Below are 12,106 nucleotides of genomic sequence, written 5' to 3' on the forward strand. Positions count from 1 at the left end.
ACCTGCCAGCAGATTTGTGTGAGAGTGAATCTCTACCTCTGTCAGTGACTGATTTCAAGCATGTTTGTGTGAGATTGAACCCCTGTAAGACCGAAAGCTCTTTGACAGCACTTCTGTAGAGTTCCCAAGCTCAGCTGTAAAATATGGGGGAAAATCTGTAGTCCAAAACTAAGAGGAGTCCAAAAATAAACCTGCATATCGTGTTTAACAAAGACAGAGATGAATACCGTTTGACCGACTCACTCCACTGACAGGTAACAGTAGAAGCATCTGAAGCTAGGCTAGGCAGCTATGCCACAAAAAGGTGGCTTCTCCCAGAACTCGGCTGTAGCATATATCCATCCAGGGACCAGACCAGACCGAGAGGCCACAAGCCTCCCGCACGAAGAGGCCACAAGACTCCCTCACGAAGAGCACCCCACCCAGGACACATCCTATAGTCCGTGATTGCTGGCTGGGTGCCAGTCACATTATACAATATTTTGATTGCAGTCTCAAGTTCCCAAGGGTCAAACATGCTCAACATAATGTTGCCCGGGTTATAGCTGGGCTCGGAGGGGGGGGGGATTCTGGGCTCGAACCCTTTAATTAGCCGGGTGCCATGGAGACTGAGGGCACCCCCCCCTGCTGTTACCACAAGCCTGCTGGGTGAGACCCAGGTTTTGTGGGACATTAACGCCAACCTGCCCGCACGCAGTGCTCACCCCCCCCCCCGACCCGCAGCGATCACAGATCAAGGGTGTAAATTAGAATTCCTGGAGGGGAGAAAATTTTTGGGTAATGAACATATCTGCGAGACCCCATTAAAGTCCTTTATGAGGACGAGCTGCATTCCTTAAACTGTAAAGCAGAGATGATTTTAAAAAATAGATAATCGAGGGACTTCCAGAATGCAGAGACGCAGTGGTCCCAAACCTGCTGCCTGGAACATGTCTCCCGTCCCCCACACAATGGAGAAAAGGTTAATGTAACAACAGGCTAATCAAGCAAAACGGGGTCATAATCCCCAAATGGCAGTCTCCACAGACAGCAGTCCATGCTGACACAGCAGGGCGCAACTGAAATTTAGCTATGCTGCACACGCACGCAAACACACACACACACACCCACACACATGCATACACGAACACACTCACATACACACACACACACACGTACACACACACACACACCACATACACACACACTCACACAAGCACACACACGCACACACACTCAAACACTCACATACACACACCAGGCACCCACACATGAACAAACATCCACACACACACACACACACCCACACACGTGCAGCTCGTCCAGCACACACAGAGCAGAGGCGGCCATAGGCCTAACGCACGGTTCTGAGCGTGTGCAGATCCCCTGGAGGGGGGCGGGGCCATCTCAGAGCCAGACAGGATGAAGATGTCGTCTGTCGCGCGCGCAGCAGGTAGACGCCGCGAGATGACACGCGTCCGGCGCTATAAACGGCTCTTTAGTGCGGTTTTTCTCTCTTTGTTTGTTTTTCTACCAAAGAGCCCTACTGCAGTCCCTAATTAGAGAGGGAAACGAGGTCTGATGACAGCGAGCAGCAGTCTTCCAGAACAATGTCCTTTCATCCGTTTCCTGTCCGGATGAGGGGGTGGTTTCGCCCTCTGATGCACCCCACATGACCCCAGTGAAATCACACGCAACTGCAGCTGAGAAAAAGCCACGTCTTTCAAGGAACACCAACTTCCCCTTACTGTGTTATCCTCAATACATGAGGTTGGGCCATATTTTGTAATACATAAATAAAAACACAGGTCTCTCCATTACACTTTCTGTTTTTTTTTAGCAGTTGGTATCTGAAACTGACTATGACGGAACTGTACTGTTTATGAGCACTGCACTGGACTCTAATCCAAAACTGAGATCCCAGTCCTGTTTGATGGTTCCATTATTAACAGCACCACACTCTATTATTCCCTGCTCTTGGCTAGGTACCCAATGAAATCAGCAGGAACCAATGGGTGGTGCTAGGCATACAACAGGCTGCCGATTGGTCAAAAGCAATCGTCACAGAAATTATGTCACCATAGAGGTCCAGAGCTTTTGTCTCTACAGATAGCACCTCCCACTGAATTGTACAGGTAGGTAACTCCTCCCAACTCCTCCCACATTCACAGTTCTCAAAGTTTGGTGGAACTTCAGTGATGGTTTCCATACTCTTTACGCGACGGGAAAACACCTCCCTATGTCTTCTTCCAAGCAAACAGCTACGAAAGCATGCAGAAAGGTTGGCAGAATGCTAAAGAACCTGCTGACATTTCAAACTCACATGTTCAAGGTTAAATTATTCAGATGTCTGCTAAATAAAAAACTATGGTTTTTTAAATGCAAATATGCAGATAACCAGCTGCCTTCGGATACGCTCTTCCTGCAAGAACCGCGTAGGTTTGAAGGTTCTATGTAAAGCTGGGCAGGTCATTAACACAAGGCCAAAGCCCCTACCCACCGCTCCACAGCCCACCACGGAGATATCTGTCATTCCACTTATGCAAATGCCTTGTGTTTATGGATCTCCAGCACTGTTTAAGGAAACCTGATGTACCGCCATTTCCATGTCTGAATTTACGTGATTTAAGTGATTTTGGACACCATTTTCCAAATCTGCATGCAAATCGAAATAAAACACGTACAGCTCTCATTTAAATATTCAACAAGTGTCTGCTCCTTGAACAGAATCAAATCTCGCCCACTGTTACTGTGTGTTCTTCTGTCGTGCTACCACCGCTTTGTTTGGTTCGATCAACAGTGGCAGCCAGTCATTCCCTGAATGGTGTGAGTCACCAATGTCTTGAGAAAGATGTTCAGGTTAACTCAGAGAACATCAGAGAAATTACACAGACTGTGATGCAGCCAAAATTACAAAAATACACGTTCTTTTTTCAGCCTTTACGGTTCTTTCCCAGCTAAACCGGGTACAATGCTTGCATTTAGAACATTTCTGGGTTGAAGGCTTGGGGCGAAGGCTTTGTGCTGATGGGGTTGTGTGACTCCGTCCTCCACGTTCTCCACAACACAGATTCGGTTTGACTGAGAGTTAATAACAGACTGGGGCTGATCCGCACACAGACAGAGGCGATCCCAAATGTTCATATTTAGCACAGGGGTAGAGCATTCTTCCCGTAAGGCACAGAACAGCTAATGGGGGATCGTGGAAAATCCCAAAATGTTCACAGGCATATGCTGCAAGTCATAAACATGTTTGCAGAATTATGATGTGAACAGAAGAAGCCAGGCCAAAAGGTGGAACGAGGGTCAAAAGAGGTAAAGTCAGGGAAGGAGGTCAAGATGGGTGGCCTCGTGGTTGAATTTCGAGGGGGGTGAAATAACAATTTTCCTTTGATGTTCAGCGTGTTTCCATGGTGACCCAGAGACAAGCAAAGGAGATTGGCAGAGGAACGGCCGCGTGTTCCTAACGTCAAACACCAACCCAGTTAATTGTATGAAATTAGAGGACAAGAACCTGGTTTAGGAGGACCGGCACTAAAATACACACAATGCTGCTCCAAAAAAAAAACCGTCATTTTTGCATTAATAATGTGGTCGGAAAATTCAAATAAGCCGTTAAAAAGGCTGTGACAAGAACTAGCTAGCGACACTAGCTACACGGCTATTATTTTCTACTTGCTAACATAAAGATGCTTTTGGAGGGAACAGCGGTAATAGCGCTCCTGCTAGCTGACAATTCCAAATTAGTCATCTGGGGCGAAGGAGTTTTATTCAAGCAGCAACACTTTTTCACTTCCCTCAGCACAAAACCACTGAAGCATTTCCCCCAACCAAAAAAAACAAACACTTCTGCCCTTTCTACTGTACTGGGTTTGTATGCTGTGGAGTGTGGAAGGCATGTGTGGAAGGAGGGAGAGAGTGAGAGAGAGAGAGAGAGAGAGAGAGAGAGAGTGAAAGAGAGTGAGGGAAAGAGAGTGAAGGAGACAGAGAGGGAGGAAGAGAGAGTGAGGGAAACAGACAGAGAGAGAGGAAGAGGAAGAGAGAGTGAGAGACAGAGAGGTGGGGTCATCCAAATTATGCCAGTTCCTTTGGGGGCGAAACCCTTGTCCACATACTTTTCAGCAGGGATGGGCATCATTTCAAATACAGCACATGTCAACCATGTATGCATGTTCATGCAAGTGCTTCATATGTAATGTGGGCCAGTTTATATGCTTTATAGCAACCTCTGCTCCCGCCATTTTGACTTGACATTACGGATTTTTGGGTGGCATTTTGCTCTGCGGCGGCTCAGCGTGTTTTTCCCCACCGGAGGGCTGATGGGACATGGCGGGTCTGTGACCGCCGAAGGAGGCAGGGAGAAGGGCCCACAGCGGAGGGAGGATATGGGTCTGGAGAGCGGGCAGAGCCGAAGTGGGTGGGGAGAAGGGCCCACGGCGGAGGGAGGATATGGGTTTGCAGAGCGGGCAGAGCCAACGGGGCGGGAGAAGGCCCCACGGTGGAGGGAGGATATGGGTTTGGAGAGCGGGCAGAGCCGAAGGGGGCGGGGAGAAGGGCCCCACGGCGGAGGGAGGATATGGGTTTGGAGAGGGGGCAGAGCCGAAGGAGGCGGGGAGAAGGGCCCCACGGCGGAGGGAGGATATGGGTTTGGAGAGCGGGCAGAGCCGAAGGGGGCGGGGAGAAGGGCCCCACGGCGGAGGGAGGATATGGGTTTGGAGAGGGGGCAGAGCCGAAGGAGGCGGGGAGAAGGGCCCCACGGCGGAGGGAGGATATGGGTTTGGAGAGCGGGCAGAGCGCCGCTATTTATACCTCACAAACGGCCCCGTTTGGGCCCTCTAAAAATAGGCCCTGAGGGCCCGTCTGTGTGGCACGGGGAGGGCTACGGTTCGCCCGCGCGGTCGCGCTGGCACGTGTACGCTCTGCCAGTCAGACTGCGGGCACAGCGTGCCAGTCTCACTGCGGGCACAGAGACTGCCACCATGAAGTGTGGGGTCCGAGTTAGATTCCTCCCCATGGTGAGGCTCGCTGGGGAAGGGTGGTGGGGGGGGGGGGGGTTCATGGGATGAGCATTTCCAAATTTGACCAGCATCTGAACAGTTAAAATATTTCAGATGTGCACGTGACCCTTGACCCAGGTCAGACGCACAGCTATCGCTTTTGTTTGTCGAAAGCAATGCACAGCCAAGGGTTCTGCTCCTGCTTTGATTGGCCGAGGCTGGCTGGCTGGCTTTGGTAATTCGGCCAATCAGCAATCTGACCTTTTAGATTTAGCACACCGCTCCACTGCACATAGCTGAGGTGCGCCACAGCGTCATAATTAAACGGAGTACGACATTTAACGCCTTTCGCTTCGGCTCGACAGGTGCTGACAGATTAAACAGAGCCTTGGGGCGCTAACCAGGCTCCACCAGGACCTGCGTAACATGCAGAATGCACACGGGTCTCAAACTGAATTTCGGGAGGGCCGCAGTGTCTGTTGATTTTGGGGTGTGCTGTACAGTCCTCACATCACATCTTCTTTCCAAGACTACGCCGCTGACTGCAAACACCCCCGTAGAAATACAGACTTCCAAGAATTAAGTTCCCTGACTTACGGGGTTATTATTATTATTATTATTGTTATTATTATTATAAATAATCACTCACACTATGCAATGGAGAAAACAATGAACATCACCTACCATACTGCTAAAACAGCAACAGCTAAAGCAGGAACCCACAGCACAGAGTTACAGGATTAGAGCACCACTGCAAGTCTAAAGCGAGGCCCAAATAAAAGCAGCGTTTATAAAAACCAACTGCCAACCAACTGCCTCCAACACCACCACCACTTCCTGTTTCAGTAACTGATGGTCTGCCGTAAACGACCATCAACGGGGATATTAGAGCCCGTCAAAGCAATCAAAGTCAAAGTCACTCCATTCCTCTTAAAAACCCATTCCTCTTAAAAAAGAAAAACAAAATAAGGAAATGGAGATGGTATCAGTGAGCGAGGGAAATCTCTTTATCACTTCTCAGTCTGAAGTCTATTAAGACCTGCCTGTGGGCTGAAGATAAGCCAGAACTGAGCAGAAAAGGTGACTCAAATGAGCAGTAATAGACCTGCCCGCCCCACCACCTCACTCTTATACACGTTTATTTCCCTTAAATCAATTGAAGATTTTCTTCCAGCTCAAGAAAGGCAGTCATTAGCATCATCATCATTGTGACTTGCCCAAATTCGGATAAATTTATTTATTTATTTTTTTTGCCGAACAGAAACTTCTAGAAGGATATGGTTCTAGGAGGCATCATGCAAAAAACTGCAAAAGAAGACCAAAATACCAAGCAGAGATTTATGTACTGATGCACCCGAAAGGAACATAGCCAACTCAGCTGTAGGCATAAGAGATGGTAAAGGCTGTGACTTTATGAAAAACTGGCAGGTGGATGCACAGACTATCTCTGTTGAGGATGTTGAGAACTGGAGTCCCTTCAGGGCCCAACTTTCCAAAAAACATATTTACAAAGCTTCATTTCAGACACAACGCACTCCGCACGTCATTGGGGTGGGTGTCTGAGGCTTCAAACTGCCACACCTTCTCAAACAGCCTTACCCTTTGAAGCGTCGGTTTAAAAAAAAATGCTTTTTCAAAATTCAAAGTCAGTGTTCTAGAACCCCTTTTCTGTCAATCACCAGTAGTGATTGTGACATCAGCACTAAAATGCTCAGAACATTCAGTTAAGAGCATTCTAATCACACACTTGAGATCTCACATCTTAAAAGGGTTAAACATTATTTTAGAATGTTTTTTAGTTTTCACAGTTGGTAAGACGAGTTATGGCCATGATCACCACTATAGAACATCAAGTGGGCCTTTAGCATAGTCAGAGTGCGCCGCTCAATATTGGGGAAACCCTGCTCTGTATAACCTGGGACCTGAAGGTCTGGGAGGGCAGACGGTGAGGAGGGACGTACTTGTACATCTTGGCGTTGTGCTGGGCGGCGGACGGGAATCCCAGCATGCCGCACACCACCCTGCTGCTGTTGAGGTTCCAGCCCAGGTCGCACACCTGCCTCCACCTGCCGGCGTGCTTCACCTCCACCACGCCCTCCGTCACCAGGGCGCGCTTCTTGGTGGAGGTCAGGATGGGCCGCAGACGCACCTCCTCGATCCTCACCTTTCTGGCGGCCTGCGGGAGGGGAGAGGAGACGAGCGCACGCTCACTGTCACCACTAGGGGGCACACGGGGGGCGATGCACAGCACTCACTGTCACCACTGTGGAGGATTATTCAGGGGTAATTATGCCTGCTAGTAAAGGTGTCAGTGTTGATGAGTAGAGAGAGAGTGATTTGGGAGCTCCAGGGTCTAACCCCTTCCCCTCCTCATGCACATGTGGAAGGATGCGATTCAGCACACCATCCCCCATCCAAGTGCATTCTGGATGCGGTGAACCAAAACATCAGCAGTTCCCCCCCCCTCCCCAGCCCACTACCACCCCCTGCTGACCACACCCCCTTTTGGAGGGAACTGGATGTCCCTGTGGATGCCCTGGAAGGTGAGAAGCTTTATGCTCATGCTACCAGTCTGGGACTTTACAAAACAAAGATCCTACTTTTGGAAGTAGTTGGGGGTCCCTGGGGGGGGGGGGGTTCCCCTGGGGGGCAGGTGCTCTAAAGAAGGGGGTGTATTCCCCCTGGAGGGGAGGGGGGGTGGTTGGGGGTCCTCTGGTCAGGGTGGAGGGGGGGTGGGGAGGCTCACCTGACCGTGCAGGCTGTTGGAGAGCTGCTGCCTGAGGGGCGGGCCCAGGTGCGAGACGTCATTGCCCGTCCTGAGGGTGGCGCTGTTGCCCAGCCGCGCGGTGTTCTCCCGCCACTGGCGGGTGGCGCTGCTGTTCCGCCGCAGGGCGATGGGGTGCCCGCGGTGGTACCCGGGCCGCGCCTTCACCTTCTGGTGCTGGTGCCCGCCGTCCAGGCGCTGCTCGTCCCCGCACACCACGCCCAGGTCCTCCGTGTGCCGGCAGTCGTGCACGCCCCAGCCGTTGGAGCGGCAGTCCGTCAGTGAGCTCTCCGTGCCCGAGCAGCGCACGTTATCCAGCCAGATCGGGCCTGGGGGGGCGGCAGCCAATCAGCCAATCAGAATTCTGCCTTTCCACACCCACGAAAATACACACTGTGGGCCTGTATCACTAAGCACGGTTACTGAGTTAGCTGGGTAAACTGCACTGAGTAAAACCTGGAATAGCTCTTTTTACTTCAGTCCGTGTTCCAGGTTTGGGAGGGTTTCCAGGTTTTACTCAGCGCAGTTAGTCGGCTGACTCAGTGATCCTGCTTTGTGATACAGGCCCCAGAAAGATCAATATGACTGTAGTTTCAAATAAACTAACTTTACTTGTGTGGAATAATATAAATGCAGAGCCTGCAATGCTGTGTTCCTACGAGTAAAATTTCATTTTAAAAAACGTCAGCCAAAGTTCATCACTTCAAACTTTTTTTAACAGTTTTGGTTTTGGCAAATGAAATCATGAAATGCAGGTCACATCAATTATACTGGCAAAGGTATGGCAAGGCCTGTCACAGATTCAGCCTCTCTGCACAGTTATGCAATGGGAGAGTACGCAAGGCTAAAGCACTAACAGCGAACCTTTAATGCGCGCTACCATGAACACAACTCACGGCACAGCGCGGCGAATAATTCACTACACAACCGTAAAGCTCAGAGAACGATAATGAGATTCTCAAAGCGCCTTCTTTACGGCGGCCCACCGCGGCGATGTATCTGATTTTCTGAGCTTTTGCTGGGACGTTTGTTTCAGGCTAATGACAGCGTTGCCTTGCCAGTTCTGCGCTGCACTTGCTGCTTTCATTTACGGGACGTTTTATTGAGCCACTAAATCTAAATTAAAGGGCAGGACGGGGAAAGCCAAAAGCAGCAACAACCGTGGCAGAAGCCTATGGATTCTACAAAATAATTTCGATTCACATTAAACAAACTTAGAGCAAGCTTCAATCATTCTGTCAATAAAAAAGAAAATACCGGGTACTTTAAATGGCTGATTTTGTGAAGTTATTTCAGTGTAAAGGGCATATGCAAACAGGTGCATTGACAGCTAGGCGCACTCACTGGGCATATATGACCCCAAAGAAATGACAGTGAACAAATCAACGCACCCACTTCTTAGTAGAAAGAAAAGTGAACTGAAGGAACGGGTCAAGTCGTTTGTTCGATCGGTATAGCCTTCTTGTTGTCGTTTGAATATAGTTATGGAACTTTTAAGTCGCAGACTACAATGCATACACATTACTTTTTATTTTCACACGCTGAAACAAAACAATGGTCGCACATTTTACAGCGAGATGGTAGGATAATGTAGAGATACACCCACATACACGTGCAGTATTACTCAAACTTGCCACTGCTTCGTTCCATCTGAAATCATTCACAGGCCAAATTAACAAAATAATTTGCTAGCATATTTTAATTGTTGATTTTTTGTATATAGTTATAACTGCATGTCAGTATATTTATTGATTGATATTGATTTATTGATTATATAGCCTCATCTTGCCTGCCCACTCAAACATTGTGCTCCTTTGATTTAATAATTAGCTTTTTTTAATCCAATGGACTCGATCTGTAATCATGGTACACTGTTCTACTTAATTTTTGGATTTACAATGGTCCGTTTTATTGTATAATATATTATGTGAAAAAAAAGTTATCAATGATAGAGGGTATTTTAAAACTTCTGATTAAACTCGGCGACATCGCGCTTTGCCAAGGGATTTAAACTCCACTCTCAGCAAAGTGCCGTCAAAGCCACACAGGAAAACTGAAATGGAACCGTGCCTTTCACAGATCACAAACTGAGTTAACAACAAAATCAGTTTCGTATTTGTTTTATCGTTGTTCCATATCCGTTATCTTGTGGTAGAGTACAGACTTTGCAGGCGCGATGAGTCACTGAACGAATCACTGACGAAGGAATGCAGTCTGAACGTGGCTCGTTCGCAATTCAAAGACAACTGACAGTAGGCCTACAACTGAACGCATCCGTGAACCAATCAGTGAACGAATCTCTATCGTGAACTGAATCTAATTAGTGGAGTCACTGACAGGAAATTAAATGCCCACCTCTAGAGTTTAAGCAAGGCGAAAAATCGACGGCGGAAAAATCAAGCAAATACTTAGTTGGAGGAAGTCTAAATTGCGGACAGTAAATAGTCCAGTAAGTATGTTTCCCTGGTAGCATAACTCTTAAGTGCCGCAGCCTTAAGTACACATACTCACCCGCTCCTACCCCGTACTTGGCGCTGTGTGCCCAGGTGATTCCGTTTCGGAAACCAAGCTCGCGACACACGACGTTGGCCAATTTAATGTCGACCTCGTCGTCGCAGACGGTGCCCCACGTGTTGTTGTAAAAGACTTCAACGCGCCCTTCATTTTGAGTTCGACCGGTACCGGCCAGGCGCACGCGGACAGCTGGCGCGCGGGCAGAGCGGCGGCCCGAAGATCCGGGGCTTCCGTGCGCGGAGAGAAAAAGCAAGGGGCAGACGCACAGCAAAAAGCCCAGCATCGTTCCGTAGCACCGTGGAGCTTCTGAAAAGAAGAAACATGTAATGTTGGCGACATCAATTAGCGCTTAAAATTAAACATGCGGTCACTGTGTTGACATGTTGCTCGCTTGTATTGTGATTATTGTATTACATTGTTTTAATACACTCCATACAAATCTGAAATACGTTCAACATTAATTTAGCCTAATGTGCCGTAGTTTTCTCGTGACAAAACAAACGCGATGCTTATCTCCCAGAAATATGTGTAGCCCTACGGGTATTTGCACAAGAAGCCTTTTCAATTAATTTATTGGGCAATAAAGCCGGTCACTGTGCCCGTGCACATCCCGTTAAAGGCCAATACTGACACCCACTGGAGACGCGGGTTGAAGCGATAACTTCAGGTTGTCTGAGGAGAGAACGAGTAGGCTATATATTGTCGGAATTACTACGCCGTCACTCATACAATTGTGTTCTTAATCATCATCAACAGCAGGTCTTTCATCCAGGTGCATTAATAATATTTATTTAATCGCTACCTATAATTAGACAACTATAATTAGAAAATGATGGGTTATTATAATTAATGTTTTATTGATAAGCATGTACCTATTTATTAATATTACTGGAAAGCGTGATCTTGTTCTTGTTTGGACACATTAAAATAAGAGTAGCAAATGAATCTGGACTTCCATGTCAGGTCAAGTAATGATACATTGTAGATACATATTTGTAATAAAACGGTGATACATGTCAAGTCATCGTGAGTATGGACAGTCAGCACAACTTTAACACAAAAAAATAAAAAAATAATAAAGAGCAATAGGTGCCACTGTTAGAAAATATTCAAGTTTGAATCAACTGTCTCCAGTGAATCCTGACATGGTTGGCCAGTCACATCATTCCCAGCTCACATTCATATACAGTGACACGTTAGATGAATTCCTGAATTGAAAATAAAAAAAAATTTGAGAAACTGACCGTCATCTGGCAAAAAATAAATGGATTGTTTCCGCATTCCCACAATGCCTAGCCTTGGTACATGGAATTATTCCATTACAAGAAATATGCACTTGTCTGGCTCATAACTCTTAAGTATTATTGGCACGCGAGGTAGTGAAGTCGCAAACTGTAAAGTAATTACATATTATTCCAAAAGCAGACATATAATTAGTAAAGCAAATAATTCAGTTCACTTCTGCCCTTGCCTTTCCAGTCTCCCCCAAAATGAGTCTCAACTGTGATTAAACTGTGATCCCACACATCTCAACTTACAGATGAGAGGGGTAACCAAGGGCTACAAGTAGAGTAGCACAGTCAGTCAAACTCTCCAACTAACAAAGTAACACTGCAGCACCGCACAGCAGCCCCTAGGTATGATAAAAACAGAAACAGAAACCAAAAAGAAACAGTCTGGAATAACCATGGAAGGTTGCAGTTTTGTGTGAAAGAAGCAGAGTATGTCTATTATGTGATCTCATGGAGTATATTTAACACGGTGGATAAATCAGAGAGAGAGAGAGAGGACAGGCAGACAAGCCACTGATAGAGCAGACGTGTGTGGGCACTGCAGTCGTGCTGAGAACCGG

General features: G+C 47.6%; 1 protein-coding gene across 1 annotated transcript in view; it reads right to left on the minus strand.

Moving 5' to 3' along the window:
* loxl4 (lysyl oxidase-like 4) overlaps window positions 1-12,106 on the minus strand; it is a 39,415-nt gene that overhangs the window by 27,138 nt on the left and 171 nt on the right. The window contains exons 2-4 of the mRNA XM_064317628.1: window positions 10,252-10,560; window positions 7,723-8,069; window positions 6,938-7,152 (exon numbers count right to left, since the gene is read on the minus strand). Of these exons, the coding sequence (XP_064173698.1) occupies window positions 6,938-7,152; window positions 7,723-8,069; window positions 10,252-10,537 (848 nt within the window). The 5' untranslated portion in view covers window positions 10,538-10,560. The remainder of the gene's footprint in view (window positions 1-6,937; window positions 7,153-7,722; window positions 8,070-10,251; window positions 10,561-12,106) is intronic.

The sequence above is a fragment of the Anguilla rostrata genome, chromosome 18, assembly GCF_018555375.3.
Source record: "Anguilla rostrata isolate EN2019 chromosome 18, ASM1855537v3, whole genome shotgun sequence".
Taxonomy (NCBI): Eukaryota; Metazoa; Chordata; class Actinopteri; order Anguilliformes; family Anguillidae; genus Anguilla; species Anguilla rostrata.